The sequence below is a fragment of the Gossypium hirsutum genome, chromosome A03 (assembly GCF_007990345.1).
Source record: "Gossypium hirsutum isolate 1008001.06 chromosome A03, Gossypium_hirsutum_v2.1, whole genome shotgun sequence".
NCBI classification, from domain to species: domain Eukaryota; kingdom Viridiplantae; phylum Streptophyta; class Magnoliopsida; order Malvales; family Malvaceae; genus Gossypium; species Gossypium hirsutum.
Window position 1 is genome coordinate 112,500,944 of NC_053426.1, and position 24,240 is coordinate 112,525,183.

General features: G+C 31.1%; 4 protein-coding genes across 8 annotated transcripts; 1 reads left to right on the top strand and 3 right to left on the bottom strand.

Annotated features, from left to right (window-relative positions):
• Positions 1-1,546: 1,546 nt before the first annotated feature.
• LOC107927941 (5'-methylthioadenosine/S-adenosylhomocysteine nucleosidase) lies at positions 1,547-5,002 on the top strand. The gene is made up of 8 exons (XM_016859075.2): positions 1,547-1,885; positions 1,991-2,054; positions 2,709-2,800; positions 3,152-3,258; positions 3,386-3,460; positions 3,553-3,627; positions 4,030-4,122; positions 4,532-5,002. The coding sequence occupies exons 1-8, from the start codon at positions 1,792-1,794 to the stop codon at positions 4,727-4,729; spliced, it is 798 nt and encodes a 265-aa protein (XP_016714564.1). The 5' UTR covers positions 1,547-1,791; the 3' UTR covers positions 4,730-5,002.
• Positions 5,003-5,588: 586 nt separating this feature from the next.
• LOC107927940 (ER lumen protein-retaining receptor erd-2.2) lies at positions 5,589-9,304 on the bottom strand. Its single transcript, XM_016859074.2, has 6 exons — positions 8,944-9,304; positions 7,304-7,503; positions 6,617-6,757; positions 6,453-6,533; positions 5,922-6,046; positions 5,589-5,830 (listed from the first exon to the last, which is right to left on the bottom strand). The coding sequence occupies exons 1-6, from the start codon at positions 9,164-9,166 to the stop codon at positions 5,782-5,784; spliced, it is 819 nt and encodes a 272-aa protein (XP_016714563.1). The 5' UTR covers positions 9,167-9,304; the 3' UTR covers positions 5,589-5,781.
• Positions 9,305-11,760: 2,456 nt separating this feature from the next.
• Positions 11,761-15,853, bottom strand: LOC107927959 (probable alkaline/neutral invertase B). 2 transcript variants are annotated; one of them, XM_016859096.2, is made up of 5 exons: positions 15,715-15,853; positions 14,726-15,256; positions 13,666-14,097; positions 12,643-13,201; positions 11,761-12,154 (listed from the first exon to the last, which is right to left on the bottom strand). In XM_016859096.2, exons 2-5 carry the CDS (start codon positions 15,176-15,178, stop codon positions 11,859-11,861), a joined length of 1,740 nt encoding a protein of 579 aa, XP_016714585.1. In that variant the 5' UTR covers positions 15,179-15,256; positions 15,715-15,853; the 3' UTR covers positions 11,761-11,858. The 2 variants fall into 2 exon arrangements, with proteins under 2 accessions (XP_016714585.1, XP_016714586.1); XM_016859097.2 differs by having other exon boundaries at positions 14,726-15,208; positions 15,715-15,851.
• Positions 15,854-19,210: 3,357 nt separating this feature from the next.
• LOC107927998 (transcription factor bHLH121) lies at positions 19,211-23,163 on the bottom strand. Of its 4 annotated transcripts, none has more exons than XM_041103027.1 (6): positions 22,881-23,153; positions 22,644-22,765; positions 21,311-21,438; positions 20,342-20,824; positions 20,085-20,263; positions 19,211-19,588 (listed from the first exon to the last, which is right to left on the bottom strand). In XM_041103027.1, exons 1-5 carry the CDS (start codon positions 23,009-23,011, stop codon positions 20,093-20,095), a joined length of 1,035 nt encoding a protein of 344 aa, XP_040958961.1. In that variant the 5' UTR covers positions 23,012-23,153; the 3' UTR covers positions 19,211-19,588; positions 20,085-20,092. The 4 variants fall into 4 exon arrangements, with proteins under 4 accessions (XP_040958961.1, XP_016714639.1, XP_016714640.1 ...); XM_016859150.2 differs by having other exon boundaries at positions 20,342-20,827; XM_016859151.2 differs by lacking the exon at positions 19,211-19,588 and having other exon boundaries at positions 19,618-20,263; positions 22,881-23,163.
• Positions 23,164-24,240: the final 1,077 nt, after the last annotated feature.

Below are 24,240 nucleotides of genomic sequence, written 5' to 3' on the forward strand. Positions count from 1 at the left end.
GACCATTTTCTGTTTTCTCTCTCTAAATATTGTTTATTTTCTTAAATTTTAAAAAAACGGCTTATGTAGTTAATTTAACCTTATTAATTATTGGGTTTAAATTTTATAAATATTAAACAATGTTAAAAGAGATTTGTTTCAATTTAGATTGTTCAATTTTGAATTTAATAAGAATTTAATATGATTTTTGGAATATCAAAATTTCGGGTCAAAAAGGCAAAAAGGTGAGCCTTTTAGGTTAATGTTTGTAAGTGAAGTTGTTTGTTAATGATACTACATACCTTTACCAACTTTCACTTTCAAACATTCATTATTTGGTTTTTTTTTTTAATATTTTATGTTAATGTTAATATAAATATTTACAAAAAGCCAATCAAATAAGTCAAAAGTTTAAACTTGGGCTCAAGGGAAAATTCGTAATGTATTTAATTGGTTTAATTATGATTTTAGTCCCTTTACCTAAAAATATCGTCGTCAAAGTGATAACTTGAAATTATTTTTTTAAATGGTAAGAAAAGAAATTTAGAACAAGATTAAAATATCAGAAGATTCTTTTGCACCTAATAGTATTGTTTGCTGCTTATCTTTTTCCACGATGTGTCTCACAAACAGTGGAGGCTTATTGAGAATAATTAATCGACCAACATCATTACCAACTTTTTTTTTGTAATATAGTCAATAATCATGTTGCTCTCTCGCAATATGCATCGAAATCTCACTTGCCAATCATTTTTGCACTAGATGTGAATCATCCTAACTTCTGTAATACTGTTAGCAGTTTTTTTATATGTAAAATTATTATTGATTGAATATGAAGAATTAGTTTTTCATTTCCTCCTAATAATGTGACCAAGTAATAGTTAAAAGTTACTAATCTTTTATTTAGATTAAATTTTAACTTTCAACATAGCAAAGAGATTAGTTTTGAAAAGCGATGATTCTCTCATATTCTAGCACGGTAGACATATTATGTCTAACAGTCCTTGATATTGGTCAATAAGACTTTAGCTTCAATGACAATATTAAGATGAGTCACACTGTATGAAAATATGAGAGTATAAGTGTTCATAGATGAGTTGTGTCAGATTTGGATCAGACTTAAGCATGATATTAACATGCTTTATATTTGCTTATGTCGACACAACTCAAAATATGGTATTAAAATTTTTGCCCAAATCTAGTCTTTTTTTTTTGAATTTTTTAAAATGATATTATTTTAATTTAATATTTTTATATTTTTTCATGTATCAAAATTTTATAGATAATTTTAATATTTACATTATAGTATTATATATTATTATAGATTTAACTTTTATATGTTATAAATTATATTATGTATAAAAATAACTTAATATATTATATTTATAAACATAGAAAATAGGTCAGACTGAATTTAGTTCGGAACTTGAATGTTCAATCTTTACCTCAATTCATAATTTAAATGAGACTAATTTTTTTTTCTCAATTAAATTAATTTAGTCTATTTTCTCGATTTTAACCGAAAATTACTACCCGTATATAATGAGTAAACATAAACACGCACATGCAGGCGTGACCATCAGATCAAGAGCCTCTCTCATGGACCCTTATTCGACCAATGGTTGAAAATCTTTAAATGGTAACATCGTCCTTTTGCCCACCATTATCAAATTTCCAGATTTTCCAGGAAAAAGAAATCAAAACCACAAGGTGAAGAAGGTAAAAACCAGCAGCGGCAAAGGCAATAAAAGGTGAAGCCAAAGAGAGAGAGATATATACATAATAAAAAAGATTCTTCAAAAGAACACAGCTATGGCTCCTCATGGAGAAGGATCAGATGCTTCAGTGGAAGCCATGGTTGCTCAAGTCGAAAAACACCCAATTTCATCAATCCTTATCATCATTGGTAATAAACCCAGTTTTCTTTTTCTTCCTTTATTTTTCAATCTTTGTTATTTCTATTGATTTTTATGGTGATGTTTATTGGGGTTTTCTTCTTTTATTGATATAGCTATGCAAACAGAAGCTTTGCCGGTGGTGAATAAGTTCCAGTTGATTGAAAACCCTCATTCTTCGTGAGTTCCCCTTTTTTTCTCCCTTTTCTATTATTTTTTGGAATGTTTCAATGATTTTGATATTGGGTTAATCTTTAAATCATCAATATTTCAATGGATAGTGAGTTATTGCAGGATCTTTATAGTTTTATGAACAAAAATGTTCTCTTGCTATGTTTTTTGAAATGGAATACGTGCTAAAACTATTTATTTTATGCTTGTTAGATATGTATATTTGGTGTTTGGTTTTATGCTATATGTTCTTTTTTCCCCTGAGAACCTCCCCTCGGGTGTCAGTAATCAAAAGTTCTAAGTTGAGTTAAGTTGGACCCCTAAACAGGGGGCAAGCTTGTCGAGCTTCTTACCACTTTGTCCAACCGATGTTGTTGCGTGTTACTAGTTTTTACTAATCGAAAAGAGCAAACTATCAATGTCTAATGGAATGGACTTAATTATCAGATGATTATTTCATGTCTAGTTATTTGATACGATGCTTACTTTTATCAATAACCCCCCCCCCTTCCAACCCCTTAAATTGGAGGAAAATATGAGCTCGAGCCCATGTTCTCCTAATTACGGTTACAGTTGAGCTAAGGCTCAATCAATTTTCCTGTCTAGGTTTGGCTATTATTCAACATTGCTTATGTGTTTTTGTTTTGTTAATGAATGTTGCAGGTTTCCAAAAGGGGTCCCTTGGATCCATTATCATGGTGCATACAAGGACATCATAATCAATCTAGTGTGGCCCGGAAAAGATTTAACCTTTGGTAAGTACTTTTTCACGCAAAAGTTCATCTTTTTTCCAGAGTGTTGATAATCTTGCTTTCAAAGTGATATAGCAATTTTTAGTTAGCTGTAAGTTATACAGTATGGTTCTTGTCTAAACTTAAGTGCTTTCTGATTAAATCCTCTACCAAAAACATGGAAAAAAGAAAAAATGTAATTAAACGTTGCATCAGGTAAAAGAGAACTTCTGTTTAGATAGTATTTGTATTCGAACATTTTGAGCATATGTTATTTGAAAATGCTTAACTTATTTGTGAGTACTTGAGTCTGTTGTGCAAGTTTCTTCCGTTCACTGTCCCAATTTGTTGAATTGTTTGGTTAATTCTTTGCAGGGGTTGATAGTGTTGGCACAATTTCTGCCTCTCTTGTGACCTATGCATCTATCCAAGCATTGCAGCCAGACCTAATCATAAATGCAGGCACTGCCGGCGGCTTTAAGGTTATTCCAAGCACCAAAATTTCCTCATTTTTTCAAATTAAGGAAGAAAGGTTGTAATAGCAATGATCCTTAGCTACATTTCTATTAGGTATACATTGCTTCTAAAGAATTTCTTCGATTTTTCCAGGAAAAGGGAGCTGCGATCGGTGATGTTTTTCTCGTATCTCATGTTGCATTCCATGATAGAAGAATACCAATCCCTGTGAGTAATACGGACCCTTAATCTTCAATTCATTTACTTCTCATTCCATGATAGAAGGATACCAATCCCAGCTGTTGTTGTTTCTTCTATAGGTTTTTGATCTATACGGTGTTGGTTTGCGGCAGACCTACTCAACACCAAATCTCTTGAAAGCTCTTAATTTGAAGGTAACTATTTTGTTTGTATTCCTCTTCGTTCGGCAACGAAGCTGGTTTGTTGGCCGTGTCTTGAACTCTTCTATTTTGTGCTTATACTGAACTTCTAAAATCTGTTTTCATTTCCTTGTTCTAAGTGTCTTTCCCTCGGAATTGCTTATCAGTTAGTTAAGACCATTGTTTATCATTCCCATATAACTTGTATGCCATTTGTGCATTGAAATGCTTGCACCTGCATCGACTTCATACAAAGATAGCTATTCGATTTACTTCTTGATAAGTAATATGCATGTTGTTCATGGTTATTGTTTGATCTGCTCCTCGGGTCTACCACATGTACTTTCTTTAGTTATTACTCTTTGTCAAGGGACACTCCAAAGGTAATTTTCCGTTATACTTGGCTTTATGTTTCAGACTGGAAAGTTATCCACAGGCGATTCTTTGGATATGTCCCCTCATGATGAAGCATCAATCACCGCAAACGATGCTACGGTTAAAGACATGGAGGTAATCACCAAAACACCCCCCATGTCATGAAGAAAAATTGCGAAATAGATCATATTATCCTTGCAAACCATGCATGCTACTTTGAAAGACCTTTTTTTTATGCAATTCCTACTATTACTCATAACACCCCCCCCCCAAAAAAAAAAAACTGTTAAATTGGAGAATGATACGAGCTTGAACTCATGACCTTCTATTCAAGGGCGAAGTTCAAGGGGGCAGGCACGGGCCTTGGCCCCCCTCAAATGGAAAAACTATCTTTTAGTCCCGTAATAAATGGTAGAATTCAAAGTTACTATGTGATAAAATTGCACTTTGCCCCCCCCCCTAAAAAGTGAAAACAATTCTATTTAATCCTTGCAATATTTGACACATTAAGCCCTTAAATTTTTCCTCTTGTTTTTTGTTTCAGGGAGCAGCTGTAGCCTATGTGGCAGAGCTTTTGAAAGTCCCTGCAATATTTGTTAAAGCAGTGACCGATATGGTAGATGGTGAGAAACCAACTGCAGAGGAATTCCTGCAGAATTTGGCTGCGGTGACTGCGACTCTAGAAGAAGTCGTCACTCAAGTCATCGATTTTATCAGCGGAAAGTGCTTGCCTGAACTTTGATTTTGTCCCTACTTATCACCGTTTTCATTCTGAAAAATATATGGACAATAAAAAACTTGTAATTCTTACATCCATGAGATGCAAACATTAGAGATGAGTGTTTCTCTTAGAGATCAAAACAGCAACAAACAATCCCATAGTTTTTGAGTAGTCGAGTGTTTGAATAAGACAGTCTTAACGTTACATGGTGGGCTTCATTGCACACTGGCTTTTGGCCTATATTGAATTTTGCTTACAAGCAATTTTATGCATACAAGTCCATGTTTGTTGTTATTGTGTCCTCTTATGAATGCAATTGTAACTTTCCTTTCGCATGGTAAATGCCAGTTCTTGAGTGCTGTAAGAAATTGATCTCGTGTGAGATTTGATAGGTTAAAAAGTAGATAATATTTTTTAGTATGCATTATTGAATCATAATATTTGGTATCATATTATGTTCATATTATCTTGACATATGTAAGTGTGTTTTGTAAATAAACTTACAAGACGAAAGAAACAATTACTTGTGAGATATTTTTAGCTTTTTGAGTGTGAAATTCAATATATTTCAAGTAAATTATGAAAATTGGCATCAGAATCAATACATTGATTGTGTTCTTATCATCTTTAAATAATAATAAAAAAATCCTTTTTGTCAAAATTACTTGAAAATTTACTCTTTATCATGATTCATGAGTCATGACATGTAAAAAAGGAAAATATACACTATTGATGAGACCCTTCTTGCTTCTCAATGAATCCCTTATCCATTTTATTATATAACATAATAGTAATGGCATTTTTCACTAATTGAAATCAATGTTTAAAGCTTATTCTAATAATTTAAGGATTTGACACACAAAAAAAGAGAGTTAATCCATCTATGAAATGTTTTCGATATAAATATCCTCTTCCGAAGTATACAAACTATCCACTGATATCGAGTCAAAAGAAAGGCGTCGAGAGCGAAAAACAAGAACTTAAATAAGGATAACTTGCCACATTACGGAAACGAGTCATACTTCTTTTTTCAGTCAGCAAGCTCATCAACGACTACAAGACGGCATCTTCACTTATACCACTCCAGAGGGAAGACGGAGAACGAGCTGCCCTCCGAATACGCTGTAAAGACATAAATATGATTATGTAAGTAAACATTAACAATATGTTTTAAGCTTGGACCGATTAAACTATAAAGCTTGTGTAAATGGACCTCTTGATGTAATAGTAACAAAAGTCAGCTAAAATGAAAGTTTGGACGATTTCTGAAATAAGAACCATAGAAGGCCATAATCCGTAACCTAGGGCAACCAGCAAGTGTCCTCGACTATCTAAAACCTGTTGAATGCGGTAGAAACGAGTTAATATCTCAATGCAATCAATCACCATCGTAATAAAAAGATGTTTTCACCGCTGCACTAGAATGCTTATATGTTAACATACAACATGGTTAATAGACATCAATTCGACCTTCAAGGCCAATCATCATGCATGCTAGAGCTGTCTATTATTTACAAAGTAATCACCCAACTATAAAATGTTAGAAATTGGTCATTCAACTATTCGATTGTCTTTTTTTAGTCACCCAACCATCTTAAATTTTTGAATGTTTCCATTTTTACGTTAACCAGCTAATGACCAAAACCATTTTGTGACTTTTTATAGTTGAGAGATTATTAATGTAGTTTACCCTAAAAATTTTAACCAAAACACATCAAGGTCAACCTCTCATCAAAGATCTAACCTGAAGAACCCAATGGGCACAGCTGAGGAACCTTGCAACACCCAATGCAAATACGTAATGAGCCGTGAAAGGCTCGACAATCTACAAAAGCACGAGAAGATGAGTTAAAGCAGAACTCTTATAAGCCTTCTAAATGTAATCTATAGTTTTTAAGTCATTAGTACCTTGGTATTTTGCATCACTTGCAACTGAGGTAAAACTGAAACAGCTTCCAGATATACACAGAATGCCCAGAAAATTCGGTTCATAAGATTATGTGAAGTTGATGGATGAATACACAGAGCTAGTACCGCACAAGGGATAACCTGCATCCAATTTACAAAAGAGCAAGGATATGACTGCTAGAAAGTGATCGGAATAAGAATCCACAAGAGCAACAAAGGTGATAATAGTGCGGTTAATATGAGCCAATGTCTAAGACCACAAAAAGTAACACCTCGATGGGTTTGGTTCAACGGGTTTATATGATACTATCTATTAAACCAAACTGAGCAAGTCAAAGTACAAGGTCACTTTCACGATGGTGTTTGAAACAAACAGCATGATTGAGGAGAAATGAAAGCTCGTAAGACAAGTAGTTATAAATATGGCCTGCGAATACCATCACAAATGGAGAATCTACCCGGTAATTTACCTCTGTAAGCATGGACATTCATTTCGAGGGTTACAAACACCTCATACGAATGAAAGAATAAGCTTTGGAACAAGAAACGACCATCTATCAACTTAAAAAGCATGAACCGAAGGAGATAATGCCGGTAGCAATTCACTTCTAAACTCAACAATATCCGGAACAGGGGCAGCATACATAAAAATCAAGAAAAAAGTTAGGACGACAGGTGGAAACTTACAACGTAATAAATAGCAAAGTTGTCCTTGTCTTCCATGTAGCTCGACTTGAGTTTAAAACGGATCATGTAAATAACCCATAAGGTTGTAGCCAATGTGGCTAAATCGAGTATGGTGTGTATATCATATTCCATGACAAAGCTACAATACAGCCTAACAGCTAAAAATATAGCTGTTAGTTCTTGGGATTTCAGAGATAGTCCTGGGAACATTCAAAAACAAAGTAAATCCAATTTTTTTTCACCGATAAATAACTTCTACACTTTAGTTAAAACATAAAAAACATAGTTAATCAAGAATGCACAGTTTATGTAGCGTAAATAAATGACAAAGACTTCTTGGGATTTTAACGGGAAATGATTTAGAACCATAGCAGGAATGTCATGAAGAAAAGAGGCAGCACTTATTTTGCTCCAAAAACTCTATTATTTATTAATCAAATATTCTGGTCATACATACAATTTATGCAAAAACTTACATAAATAACATATATATATATGGGGTCCCTATATTAGAAGAACTAGATCAAATGTCCTTCTATTATTAAATGAACCTATTATTAAATGAACCAATTTAGTCCGTATACTATTAAAAAAAATCAAATAAGTCCAAACTGTAACAGAGTTAACATTTTCTGCATAAAAAATGTCTTAAAATTTATTTTTTTCCAACCGCAGTTCAACTCCAAGCAAAAGATTTTATTTACAGAACTATAAAAACTTTTAAAATATTAACTCGGTTAGAGAGTAAACATTAGCTCTATTCCAATTTGGAATTATTTGATTCTTTTTAATAGTATAGGGACTAAATTGATCCATTTAATAGTAGAGATACTAATTTAATCAGGTCCCTATAATAGAAGGACCTCTGAGGTACATTCACCTATATATATATATATATTTATTAATCAAGCAAATGAATTAGCATAGTTTACAAACAAAAAATATCATACACACACATATATATATATGCTATTAAGTGTTCTTAATATGGTATCATATCAATTCACTAAGCTAATTGAAGTCAACTCCTATATCTACATATATATATGCTATCTAGTGTTCTTAATATCAACTCTGATGTCTTTATATATATATATATTATATATAAGGATTTCTTTGGATAAAAAAGAAACCCTTCAATATAAAATTGATATGATACCATAGTAAGAACACTTAGTAGCATATAAATACATAAACACACATATAAATATCATAGTTTGACTTTAAAAACCTACAAGAAATCAATCAAAAAACTCTCCCACGTCGATATGGCTAAGAAAAATTAGAAGAAAGCAATAAAATTTAAATAGTAAAAATTGAATTCATGTCACAAAAACAAAAATAAAAGACTCATACCTTCAATCTTAACAAAAATTAAAAAAAGAAAAATCAAAGCCAGAAATCCCAGAAAACAACGAGTAAAGCTAAAATTGATCACCGATCGGCACAAGCATTAAAATAGAAACCTCTAAAATTTTGTAGCTTTTGAATTACCCTTTATGTTTTTTTTTTTAATTACTAAATTTGGGCAAAGTCACCCATTCATTATGTATCTAATTTAAATACAAATTAATCAAAAATATAAATTCTAATTATCGAATGAGAAAAATTAAAGCTTTTTTTTTTAATTTGCAGATTACCGGCACAAGTCTTCTCTTTTGTGAGTTTATAGATGAGTACAGAAATTCCGAGAGAATGGACAGACTCGGCGGCGACGAAGAGGTTGTCGTGGTCGTGTACGATGAATCGGAGCAAAACAAGAGCCGCCATCCCCGACACCACCGCCAAAAAAGCCTTCACCTTGGGCGGCTGTCGTCTCACCCACATCGTTGCCGCGTGGATCAGCCTCTTCTCTGCCCTCATGATGTCTTTTCTTTTTCTTTCTTGTTCCCGAGAAAGTGATGGAAATTTTGTGGGATTTAGAAGAAGTGGGTATCCGCCTATTCGTAATGTTAAATGGAAGTCTTTTTGGGATTTTATTTTATAGTTTTTGCTTAATAGAATATAAATCCTTTATTTTCTTGCCAAAAATAAATCCTTTATTTTTGTACTATTAATTACTATCTTCAATTTTTAATTATTTATATCGATGAGTAGAATTTTTTAAATTATTATTCTTATTTAAATTTAAAATAGTAAATTAATAAAGAAAAAAAATTATATGATAAATTTTAAAAAATTTTGAACCAGTTATTGAAAATTGGGTTGAAATCTGAATTGAGAACTAATTGAATATTGTTAATTAAATTTAAAATAGTAAATAAAAAATATATATGATACTTTTTATATAAAATAATAATCTATACTATTTATTATGTCCCTATCCGAGTTTGATGACTTTCAATCAGGTCATCAATTTAATAAAAGAATTATGGAAATATCATTATTAATTAGAAAATTTTATATTTTTTGAGATTTTTTTTTCATTTTAACAAAAAATAATTAAAATATTTATGCGGTTTAACCAAATATTTGTTTCAGTTTTTTTTTTATAATTTTGTTTTAATATACATATTGTTTTATCTCCGTCGGTTATATAATTAATTTTAAACCATATGTTTCATTGTTTGTTGTATGTTATTTTTAAACAAGTATTTATGTTTTAAATATGTGATTACCACACGCATACGCACGTGTGATAGAATTAGTAATTTGCCTTTAAATTATAACCTAATTTTCAAATTAATCCTTAAGTTTAGGAGGTTTAGAAGGAACAAAAGTGAATCTTGGTCCTTAACTTTCAAATTGGTCCTTAAACTATCAATTAAGACTAAATTGACATAATACATAAAGTTAAAGACTAAATGTATTAAAATTTTAAAATTATGACCAAATTGATAAAATTTATAAATAGTGGAGGGCTAATTTTATTATTGTGCCAATAAAAATAGGTTATGTCAATATTCCATTAATGATTTAATAGATGAGTGACCAAAATACCTAATGTCAATAACATTAATAATTGAATTGAATTTTTTGAAGTTCGATAACCAAAATAGAATTACACTAATAGTTCCTCTAATTGATCAACTAAACCAAGTATTGTCAATATGTTATAGTTTAGGGGTTCTTTTTTAAATAATCTCATTATAAGTTCTAACCATATCTGTTTTTTTTTTACACAATGCTTAAAACTATCCATAACCCCTCTCCAACCCTTAAATAAGAGGATAATACTTTTCTGCACACTCAAACTCACATCCTCTTGCACTGGCAATACTACTCATGTCAGTCGAACTAAGACTCAATCAGCTATTTTACCTAATATTTTATAATAGATAATAGATAAATACATTATTGATAATAAATGCAAAAAGTGAGTAATGTTAAGGACATTGAGTTTATTAGGTTTAGAAGGAACTGAAGTGAAATCTTGGCTATGTTAGTTTGACATATAAGTACGAAGACAAGTGAGTGGCTTATCAGACCATTCAACATTGTACCTATTCATGGTGGGGCCTGCACCTAGAGGCTTTTTTTAAAAGAAAATCGAAAATTAAATTTTCGATAATTTTATCAATTTTAATTTTAATTTTAATTTTTGTATTTTTTTGTTGATTTTATAAATTTAAATCATAATTATTTGAGTTGAATATAATCAAATTTTAATTTTTCAATTTAGGTTAGTAAAAACAATTTTAAAATATTATATAAAAAATTACTAAAAAAATATTTCAATCATGTCTAAATCAATGAGGTTTTTTTATCTAACTTAATTATATATTAAATTTAATTTTATCTAATTTAAACTAGATAAACTGAAAAATTAAGTATTGAAAAAATAAGTACTAAAAAGTTATATATTGAATATAAGTTATAAAATATATTTGATATTTTATTTAAAATTAAACATTAAATATAATTAGATTATTTGATAAATGATAATATAATCTTAAATAAAATGAAATAAAATAAAATAAAAACCCATTGAATTTATTCTTTATGAAGTGATAAATAGATTTCTATCTACTTATTATTTTCAACAGTTTTTTGTATAAATTTTTTTTTCATCAAGTAGTTTTCATTGTGAATTATCAAATGTGTTTAAAAGATTAAGTTATTGAAATATTAATTTTTAATCTTAATTCAAAATTTTTAAAGAAAAAAATACTACATAAATTATTATAATAATAATAACAATGCGAACTTAATTTAAACTCAAACGAAACAAACCGAGATTTTTTCTTAAAAAATTCGTCTATAACACTACTCAAGCTCAACCCGAACCCGGTCTACCCAATAACCACCATAACAATATTCTTTTTGTTTTGTTAATGTAGATACAAGTCATACAACACAACAAAAACAGCTTTAACCAAACCCCAAAAGTTTAGTTCAGTATTAGATTTTTTAGTTTAATTTACTTTTTCTCATTTTAGACTAAAATATTTCAATGTCTCTTCAAATAAGCCCAAAAATGGAAAAAGCAATTGTGCAAATTAAACTGAAACATAATATATTCTACAATGACCAAATATTATTGAACTGTTTTAACTTTTTTTTTTAAACCCTTCTACTTAAACAGGTCAGTGAGTCAAAAGCTACAATTTTTTTTCTATAAAGTCCATGAATTTGATCTTCTCAAAATGGGCTTCATTTGTTTATCTTCTTCAATCGCTATCATACCTAAATGAGATGGGTCTTCCAACATCATCTTCGCCACTAAGTAACCAGCAATCGACCACGTTTGAGCTTTCCGTGATTGCTTACCGATGTATCGGCCCAGCTTCCCGTCGTAATATTCTGGCCAATGGTCTTTCAGCAACCTGGCTTCGGCTATTTCAATGGCACGTCTTGCAATTTGGGGACGTCCAGTCTTCACACAAGCGGCTGTGAGAAGCCATAGTAACACTGGACACAATGCAGCAAGCAAAATATAATAAAAGAAGTTCATCAATAGTAAGGGTAAAGTACTATGGAAGCCCCTATACTAGTAATCATAATCAGATTACATTTGATCCTTTTATTTAAAAAATTGGACAAATTAGTTCTTATATATTAGATCAAAAGCAACCTGATCATTTTTATTAAATTTTTTATCCATTTCTAATATGAAAAATTGGTGTAACTGACAAAATAACTAAACAGTTAATCGTGAAGTGTAACTGTACCTGATGTTGAGATACAATATCAGTTTTCAATAGTAAAAATGGATGAAAATTTGTACAGAAAGACCAGTTTGCTCTTTCATCTAATGTATAGAGACTAATTTGCTTATTTTTTTTAGTAGATGGGGCAAAATGCAATCCGGTTACTAATACAAGGGTCTCTATGGTATTTTCACCTAAACATAAGAAACGTATGATAGAACGAGAGGGTCGATAAGTCTTAAATCGTACCTGGCCATGATCCTCCATTGTGGTAACTCCACCGGGTGTTTTTGGGGTCACATCCTGTTATAATCCGCCATTCGTGAGTTTCCATGGCTGGATAACAAACCTTTAATGGCATTTCTCCGACCAACTCTTCCCAGCGTGATTCTATAAGATCCATGATGGCAGTTGATTGTTCGGGAGTAGCCAATGACGATAGAATTGCGATGCAATTACCTAAGCAGAACCAACGGAAATCCATTCTTGCAGGGCTAACGTTACCGATAAAGTAGCCACCATAAACTGGCATAAAATCGAAAACCCATTCTGGAAGAGAGTCAGGCATTACGTTAAACTTGTTAACTGCGGTGTGAGAGTACTCTTCCGTCTTAAACCGATATATGTCATTGAGTTGCTTCAAGTCGAGCCAAAAGTAACTTCTCATATGATAGCTTAAGGCATGCAGGCGTTTAACTATACGTTCTATGAACTCCTTTCCTTCATCATCTTGCTTGAGTAGAAGCAAAGCACATCTCAAAGCCATAAAGAAAAGAGCTTGGATTTCGATGGGATAGCCATATACACCCTTTAGAAACGATGAGAAGCAGTAATTGAAACTTAAAATAGGAATGCGGTGCTGAAACTAATTTCCCATAACAAATCGAAGACCTAATGTACAAGCCTTTAGACTCTTATTGTATAAGCACTATCATATATAAAACAACCCAAAATAAAAGCATGTTATCAGGCTCAACCACTAGAAGATTATTTGAGATAAAGGACTACCCACTACTTTCATTTTGGATCAAATAATCATCACCATTTCAAATATAAAATTGCTAGTGGCCCATATAGTAAACAATAGTTGAGTAAACTATAAAAAATAGAACAATAGATGGAGTGCTACTTTTTTAAGGCACATACCATTATATAGATGCAAGAAGATATACTAAAAAAAGGAATGTCAAGCAAGTAATATTATACTTTTAGTTATAGAAATAGGCAAAACTCTATTTAATGCTAGTGCTATATGTGCTGTGAAAAACTCACCATTCTACGATCAATCATGCAGCAACCATCGGCACAGAGAAGGGTTGGAAATGTGTCGAATCCCTCTGAGAGACATAAACTCAGAATTAGGCGCATACCCTTCTGGCATTCGGGCAACTCAGCCAATGAAGTGTCTCCAGTAGACTTTGTATATGCTCGAAGTAAAATAATCCACCAAAATCCAGAATCAACAGGAGCAACTCTTCCTATTGCACTCTCACCAAAATCTGCAATTAATGTCTCATTGTTCCTAACTGGGTCATGGAGCACTTTAAAACTAGCTGGCATTACTCCTTCTCCTAACTGAAACCTATCGATCTTTTTCTCCCATGATTGAAGGCGAAGAGTCTTCAAAATGAAGTTCTTTACTATTTCTGGTTCCCCATTCATCAAAAAAGCCAATGCACTAGGGACAAAGTCTCTCACAAAGACCTTTGGAGAAAACATAAGCAATAACATTAAGACCTCGTTACAAACCAGAACATTTATTGGAAATTCACAAAGTCAGTCTCATAGGAGGTTCAAGAAATAGAATGCTTAATAAAGAAATACAAATCAAATGGATAAAATCATCACATAAATCTAAAAAGAAAACAGACTATATTTAACATTGCTAACATTAAAATGAAAGAGATGAAAAGAACTAGATATATTCACCTATTAAATCAATAACAACAAATGTTATTTCAAATCATACAAACAGGAAAAACGAAAATACCTCTATAACTTGCACCATATAGCAGTCAAAGTAAATAATAAAGGTCAGAAGAACCAGCATGAGGCAAAGAAACAGAGACTAGCAGTGCAAAATATGATAACGGTATCTTCTACTTAGGAATTAGGCATTATTTATTAGCTATTGCTCAGAAAAAGAGCCACAGAACTGCAAAAGATGAAGAAATAGACAATTAACTCAACTCTTAAACTGAAGATTTTTCATATTGCATCACCATGGCCACTATAATTATCAGCTCTCATGACAAAGAGAGCATACGTATACGCAAATTGAACTAATTTCACTCTTAACTGAGATAGAGTTACAAGAAAAGAGAGTGCTCACCTGATCATAGTTTAGGTTTTCTTCAGTAGTATCCAATGCTGCAATAGTCCCGACCGGTTGACCACGAAAATACACCAATGACCTTCTCAAGGCTTCCCAAGCTTCGGCAACCATCGGATGCGGGTCAAAACCAATTTGTGACCTCGGTGTACTAAAACCTGACCTTCTACCCAACGGTGAACAAATAGAATCCAATTGCTCAAAAAAGCGAGATGAATTAAGATCAATGGCTCTGGTAGCATGACGCGGAGATATCCCAATCGATAATTCACTGAGCGACCTCTCATCAAGTGATCTCTGTCTGTCTATATTCAAAAGCCTAGGCTTCTCTAACAGCTTTGAGAAATCACATTCTTCATATTCAGCCAGGGGGCAGAGAATATCCTCAGCTTTTACGTTTTTATTCTGATTCTGATTCTGATTCACATCCACATCCACATCCGGTGTCGACATTTTCCGAATTGTATATATATATTCTAAACGCTAAAGACAAAATGATGTAACCGAATTCTGATTCAAATCTTCTACAACCTAAAATCCGAAGTAAATAACAGGATTCAAAATTTTCAAATCATTTAACACTTGAAATTGCATGTTAAATTGCAGCTCCAAAACGAAAACAACTCATTAACTAACAAAATTTAGTTAACAGATCAAAAACCTACAAGGCCATAAAATTCCTGGATTAAACAGACGAATCGATGACTAATTCGGCTAGTTCAATTCAATTCCATCATGCTTTGCTTCTAATCAAACAGAAATATTCACTTCTATATCATTATCAACATATATCATTTCGCGCAAAAAAAAATCACTAAATTCAAATCTTAATACACATTTAGGTTAACAAAATCAATAAGAAAAAAAAGACGAACAGAAATGATGAGTTTAAGATCATAAAAACAGTGTTGCATGCATCATATATGCTAATATTTTCATCGTAAAATCATATAAAAATGGAAAAAAATATTTTAAAAAAAAACACTAACCTGCTTAGAGCAAAGGCTTATACTCTGTCGAGGATCCAGAAAAGAAAAGGAGAAAAAATTTTGAAGAAATAATCTCAGTTTGAAGAGTGAGGATGGAAATATATAGTACTAGAAGTATTTATGTAATTATGAATTTAAATATATAATATACATAGAAATATCCCATTTGATAATTGATGAGGCTGATGGGTTAACCGGCTTAACCAGTAAACCTCGTTAAGGGAATAAGTATAAGGTGACTGGCAGCTGGGTATTCTTAAAAAGGCCAAGAAGCTTGAAACAATCACATGTACGAATTGCATGTAGTTTTTGGTTTTTCTCGGGTTTAGTAGGTGAAGGGTGAAAATGAAATATAATTATATAATAAAACCAAATTAATATAAAACTTAATTGGATGAAAATTCATCAAATGATTTTTACTATAGTAAAATTTTTTATATTTTTTAAACGATTAAATTAATTTTTTATAATTTTTTAAGAGTTAAAGCAAGAGAGTAGCTAGGGAGTTGATAAGGCTCTGTTTATCCTAAAATGAATTTTTTTTATTTAATTATTTTCACAATTTTAAAATTTAAAATTAGTAAAGGTAAATTTGTACTTTGACCCCTTAAAAATATAAAATTTTAATTTAATCTTTTAAAAATTATAAAGATATAGTCTATTAAAATGGTGAAATTATATTTTTACTATCGTAAAAATTATAATTTAATTTTGGCCACCCCTTGAAAAGATTTTTTAACTTCACCCTTAGGCTAAAAGGTAATTTTACTATTACTATTTTAAAATTTTATAAATTATAAATATGTCTAAATAAAAAAATTTCTACTTTAGAGGAGGCTAGGGACAAGGGCTATGACTCCATCCTAGATTCAAGGGCGGAAGAAAGGATAAAAAACCTTGACCCTCTAATATAATGATAAAATTACACTTTAATTTCTCAATTGAGTTTTACTTTAAAACAATTTTCGATAAAAAATTAATATTTTAATAGCCGTCAGCTTATGAAAATGACATGTTTATATTAATAAGCAAGTTGGATTTGGGCATATGATTACACCAAACTTGTTTCTTGTTTGTATTATTATTATTATTCAATCAAGTTCTAACAAGTCAAGTTTAATCTAAGTAATTCTTGAATTTATTAAGAAGTTTAATTTTAGTGAATATTAAAATGGATTATTTGCACCAAACATCCTCAAATTATGGCTTAATTTTAAATTGTTTCAAATTTTAAGATATACTAATTAAGTTTTTAAAGTATTAGTATCATATCAATTAATTATTTTTAAGTTTAAAAATGAAAGTCAATTTTTGTTATTAGTCCTTAAGCTATAGGTGCTGACCCAAAATGTTAGCAATTAAATCTGATAGATGAAATTATGCCATTAATCCAATACTATGCATAAGTTGTAGATTTAGTCCATGTCGTCTAGTTTAATCACTTTTTAAACCCTATACTTTTCAAATTATAAGATTCTAATTCAAACTCAACCAATAACTATTAAATTCATTAATTAAAACAAAATTACTTTTTTTGTTAGTATTATATAAAAATAACAGTAAGCCAAAACCACATCATACATGCAATAACATGTTTCTCACGTACGATTTTAAAAATAACATAATAAAACTTAACAAATTTAACGACTATCATTAAAACAATTACTGAAACTTCAAAATTCGAAAAGAATGCATAGTACAATTGGCTAAATCAACAACTTATGTAGAATACAGGGACCAGAAGAATAATTTGACAAAAAAAGGTAAAATGCATTAATAATCACCGAGCTATTTTTTTCTTTTTTAATTACCCAATTATTAGTAAATTTATTTATCGATCACCTAATTATTTTAGATTTTTTTTGGGTATTTCAATTTTTATGTTAGCTAGTTGATAACTAAAAAAGACATAATTAAATAATTAGGTGACTATTTTATAACTATTCACGGTTGTGTGACCAAAAAATAAAATTACTAATAATTAAATGACTTTTTTTAACTTTTCATAATTAAGTGATAAAAAATGAACAAAAAGAACATAATTGAGTGACCTCTATTGCAATTTACCCAAATGAAATTAGAGTCTAGATGAAGTTACGTAATTAAACCACTTTTAGAGTTCAATGTACGGAGCGGAAAAGTCGAGGGTGGTAGAGGCCGCTAATTGGAGAGTGACGTGGATGATAGTTACATGCAGTGAAGGAACAGCTAACATGTTATTGGGACTTGAGCCCTTTATATATAATAATGGAGTAGCCTACTGCAAATACACAGTGGAGAAGAGGGATTTTTTTTGGTTTTTGCAGACAAAAGTTGTTTGTTTTCTCTGAATTTATTTTTGTTCATCATTTCCACGTGTACGGTCAGCGGAGATCCAAAGGTGCCTTGTGATTTGTTATGAGCCTTTTCTTTTATTGGTTTTTATTTCTCCTTTTTTCCATTTTGTTGGTTTTTTCTGTTTTTAAGATCATGTTGGTCTTTTATTACATTATTAGCTCTGCTATTATGATTGATATCATATAGATATTATTGTTACTATTTATGAGTTAAAAGAAAAATTATGAATAATTTTAAATATTATATAAAAAAATATAATAAAAAATTATAATGAAATTATTAAAAAAATGTTTATTATAACACAATGTTCATTATAAAGTAAAAAAAAATGTTAAAACATTTTTATTTGAGATAAGAAAATAATTTCAAAAAGCTAAAAATTAAAAATCTCAATTTAAAAATCTATATATTTGGAATCACGATTTAGGGTATGTAGGGTACCCAGTTTGGGTTGTATATGCACCAAGTGCTGAAAAACAAAATAGTGCTGGCAGACTGATGAGCTACAAATGAAGGAGAAACTTATTATATTAGCACAACTATGTTATGAATGAAAAAAATATATATTATGTATAATTTTGAGCTTGAGACTATTTATGATGGAACAAATTTGAGATTCAAAGCAAATTTGAGTTCAGATTGATAAAAACTTCTAAACCCCTTAAAACCGCTCCCTAATTTATTTTTTCTAAAAAAAAGGAAAAAATCAAGCACTCAAAATTAGTAATTTCTCAACTAGGAATGTAATTGAACCAAATTAAATAAAAAAAAGTAATTCATATGTTAATACTAGACACGGGCTCGATGAAACATCAATTTCTAGGCTAAACTCAACTTAATCAAGTTCAAGTAACTTGATTAAACTCATTTATCATGTATAGTAAGCTCGAATTTGAACTCAACTAAATTCAAATTTGTAGTTTGTACATAAGCTCTTTCTAGGTAAAAGTATTATGAAGCTCTTTATACTAGGAATCGACTTGTATTTTTCCCCCTTTATTAAAAAAAACTAGTAAATTAATTATTATACAATAGATCAAAAAGCAAGTTGATCCTGTTAAAATTTTCATCCATTTCTATTATTAAAACTTATCTCTATACGTCAAACATGCGGCACGCCACATGTCACTGTCAGATTATTCCATCAACCACACTAATCTTTACCAATACAAATGGATAAATTTTTTAATGAAAAAGATCAATTTGCTCTTTGATCTAATGTACATGGGCAAATTTGCTCATTTTTTTTAATAGGAGCAAAATGCAATTTGATTCTTAGTACAAGGCATCCATAGTACTTTTACTGCTCTTTCTATAAAATAAGGGTAAAATGTAATTCTATAATATAAATATATATTAAAATGAAAAGCCCGATTGAGCTCGTGAGCCGTTAGAACTCAAATTTGGCTTGACCAGCTCAAGCTTGAACTCAGCTTGATAATCAAATTTGAGTTTTTTCAAGTCAAACTCAAAAGAACTTACAAGCACCAGTGTCTCGTTTATACCCCTCTAAGCATATCCATGTTAGGGAATAAAACTGCAAGAAAAAACCACACAAACAGGAACTTACTGCAAACTTTGGGGAAAGCATCTTTTGTTAACCAAGTTCCAGTAAGTCACCAACATGTACACTGGCAGATGTTAACATTTACAACTCAATATTCTCTATACGGAACTTGAAGCAATGGGAAGAAGAGATCAATTTAACAATGTATCAGCAGCTACCATCAAATATATCTAAGATCATACTAATAGGTTATGACCGTCTAGCTATCTAGGGTGTATCTCACCTAGAAAGAGGGTAGAGCTGTAGAGAATATCGTTACCACCAGAAAGATGCTGGACAAAACCCAACCCAACCCAACCCAACCCGAACTAAACTATACTATGAAACAGCAATTTCTTTGGGGCCTTCATGATATCAGAAAAGTGATACAATTTGTAGGCAGATAATTGGATTCTATAAGTGGAGAAAATATTAAAGGATGGAATAAATGGAAGAGATGACGCGTACGTGTTGCGAACAAGCTGACCTTATTTGTCAATCATTTCGCCCGTCAAGGTCATCTGCCTTTTTGCCACCAACTACACTATTGGATGAGCTATCTTGTGCACTATAAGATGAAGAGCACCTGCTTGAATAACTCCCTTCTGTATTGCTGTTTTCTTTCCTTAAAGATTTCTTGAGCTTTCTTTGTCCCGATGATAAATCCTGGAGATATACATCAGTAAATCAGCTGCATGCTCTTAATAATTTTCTTACAATCGTAATGAAATATTACATATGAACCTGATCTGCTGTAGAACCAGGTGTTTTTAACTCAAGGTCAGTAGCAACATCATTAGAATCCACAGTTTTCTCAATCTTGCTCTCTCCTGAGGACTTGTTTTTCGAATCTTCTTTGCCTGAAGCATGAGACCGGCTGCTTGGTTGTGCAGGTGGAGTGACATGCTGTGTCGGTTGCTGTTCAACCATGGTATTAGGAGTCATATATGGGACAAAAGTGGAGCAGGGGTTATGAATGACCCCGGGATTTTGGTTCCCAAAGAAAGGAAACGGTTGCATGGACGGATGCATTGGAATAGCTCCTGGGGGAGGCATTGCCATTGGTACTGGAAAAGGATAAGAAGGAGGAGCCATGACAACCGGGTAATCTACAGACGCCCATGGGAACATAGTCCTGACTCTCTGCTGATACTGAATATTAAGATCATCAATTTCAGATTTGAGAGATGCTTTCTCGTCTTTTAGATCATTCTTCTCCACGGTCAACTGCTTCAAAAGCAAGAAAAACAACCGTGTAAGAGCTAGTAAAAGTAATATGGAGGCCCTTATACTAGGAGTCAGATTGTATTTTGCCCCCTCCACTCAAAAAATGGACAAATTAGTCCCTATACATTAGATTAAAAAGCAAATTAGTCTTTTTGTTAAAAATGTCATCCATTTCTACTATTAAAAATTGGTTCTGTACGCCAAAATGAGGTAAACATGGCACACCACGTGTAACTGTCTGGTTATTCTATCAGAAATGCCAGTTTTTAACAATAGAAATAAATGAATTTTTTACTAGAAAGGACCAATTTGCTCTTTAATCTAACATACAATGACTAATTTGCCTATTTTTGGAGTAAAGGGAGCAAAATGCAATCTAACTTCTAATATAATGGCCTCAATGGTACGTTTACCCGTAAGAGCCTTATCAAACAAGTTTCGCAAATCTAAGCACCGTATACTAAATTCAAACATATCAAATATCACCTCACGAGATTCTTCAGTGAGCATGGCATGCTCTCCTTTCAGCTTGGTGACCTGAGATGTAAGATCCTTCAACAATTGAATGGTATCGGTAAGGATGGTTGCTTTGTCATTTTTGGGCCTATCAGGATCTGGATTCCATAAACAAATAAGCAACGACTGTTCCAAATTCCGAGGTAACAATTAAAAAAGAACTAAAACTATACAAGAAGTTCAAGTACTCATATCATATCCGTACAGAAGGAATCGGATTGCGAAAAATCATAACTAAGATTTTAAGAAAATGTAAAAATCACACCCATAATCTGTAAGCATTTGGCTGCCATTATTTCAACCAAACTTCATGCTTATCGGCACAATACAATAAAGCACAACACCTTAAACCAACTACTACTAATCATTATACAAATAGAAACCATATCTTCAAATCAAACTCTAATGTAAGGATTATAACAATGTTACTAGGAACACAGATTAGTCCTCTACAAGGAATGGAAATTGGACCATAAATCACTACTTATATGAAACATATTTCATTAGAGATGATCTTCTTCGGTTCATTTACTAGGAACGAATAGGAATGTAAATGAACCTGGCTCAAACAAACAAAGCTTTGTTCATGTTCATTTGTTAATTTTTGAAGTTGTTCACGTTCGGTTCATGTTTGTTTAAATTTTTAACATCATGTTCAAACTTGGTTCATTTATTATTTGGTATGTTCAGGCTCGGTTCATTTAACCTTCGTGAACATGTTTGTTTAATGTTCATGAACATGTTGTGAACATTAAACAAACACATTCACAAACAGTAAACCAAACAAACAAACAAAATATTAAAAAAACAAACCAACAAAATTTAAATAAAAAAATAGATGGAAAATATTATTTAAGTATTTTTCATAGGAAAATATTATCTTTAAATAAATGAGTCTATAAAAGAGCTTATATGTGAACATAAATGAATCAAACACACCTCTATTCAGACTCGTTGTTTAATAAATGAATACTGGTTTATTTAGCTTAATAAAGGGAGCTTATATCAATGGTTCACAGCGCTCTGTTCATTTGCAGCAGCCCAAGAACGAAATACAATCTATTGAATTGTAAAACTCTCTTTTTTGAACTTATATAAATTTTTTTGTGATAAATATATAATTATAGATAAATAAATTCTGAATTTTATGAATTGTTATGCTAATCAGATCGTTAATCTTGCTGAATTTGATCGCTAGTATTCAATAGTGTCAACCAATTAGGAAAAATAAATCGTAATAGAAACCAATTTCTGCTAATAGAGGATTATAAAAAGTGAAAGTTCCAAAGTTCGAAAAATCTACCGAGTGCATTTCCTAATTCAAGAAAATGTTCATTAAGTCGATCTCTTCTCGATTTCTCACGGTCAGCCTTTTGAAGTTTCCTCGCCGTAACGCAATCCTTAGGTTCCTCTCCATCCCTTTGGCTGCAAAATGAAAATCAAAAGCGGTTACAACCAGTGTTAAATTAACACAAAAACGAAGAATCCAATTGTTGATTAGGAAATTTATGAAATTGAAACAAGAAAAAGAAAACCTAACCCGGATTTGGATTGGGTACGGGTCGTGGAGGGAACAAGCGGGTCGACTGGGGGTTGACGAAACTCGATTATAGAAGGATTTGAAGATGGAATTGATTGAAGAAAAGCAGCGTCTTTTCTGAGTTGATCCATTGATTCGAAGTGAGGAAAACAGAGTGACGTAGCTTCACAAAATTCACATCGTTTTCTTTAGCTTTATTTGCCTTGTTATTGGAAATCCACGACCGCATCAAAAAGCCTATCGCTGGTAATAAAATATAAAACACAATCGAAAATCACTGGGCAGTGTTCGGTTTAATTTTTTTAATATATTACACATTTCTTCGTCCAACTTTTTAGGATTTTTTTATTTTATTCACTTAAAATAAAATTTTTATAATTTTATCATCCAACTTTTAAGTTGTTTTTATTTTAATTACCTAAATATTAAATCTCTAATCACACTGTACAATTCTAGAGGAGAGCATTCATTTTTCTGTTAATTTTTAATTAAATCGACTTAATTAATCATAATCTACAAAAAAACGACTTGATTGAATTAGAGTTCAAAAATTGATATAACCAAATTAACTTTAGGTTAATTGGTTTGGTCACTTAACTAACTTTAATTATTGGACTAAACTATTAGGCTTTAATAAATTATATTTATTTTATAAATTATAAAATTATAAATATGTTTTAAATAACTAAAAATATTAAATTTAACCTCTCTTTTTTTGTTGGACCGGTTTGAAAATTCAAAATTCGATAAACTATTGAAAAATCAACAAAACCAAACCCATAACTGAAAAAACTGCTCAAACTACTCAAATTAAAAGTGACTAAATATTGTTCTCCCCTATACACCATAATCGGTTTTCTTAGTTTTCATTGAACCCGGAGTCAGCTTTCCTAGTTTTAATTGGATATTGCTCTTCCCCATATATGTCGTGTTTAAACTTTCATTTTGGTCACATAAATATTTTTTTTTTTTAAAAACATTGGGGATTAAAGTAAAATACGATAGAAAATTTTATTTCATATTGTATTTGTTTATCTCCTTTTAGAAAGTTTTATTTTTTTAATATTGAAATTTTAAATTTCAAATTTTCAAAATCAATTAAATAAATTATTGAAATTTTTTTATCCCTAAATAATGTCAACTGATGTCAACCAATTTATTACTATAATATTGAAATTAATAAAATTAATTAATTTAAATTTTCTTCTAAAATTTAATATTTTATTTTATGCTTTCAAATTAAAATCAAATCAATTCTTTTGATTATATGATTCTGAATCTTTCATGCTATGTTAAAAACAAAGAAAAAATATTGCAATTAATTTAATTAATTAATTTTATCTTTCTTGCCAAATAAAAC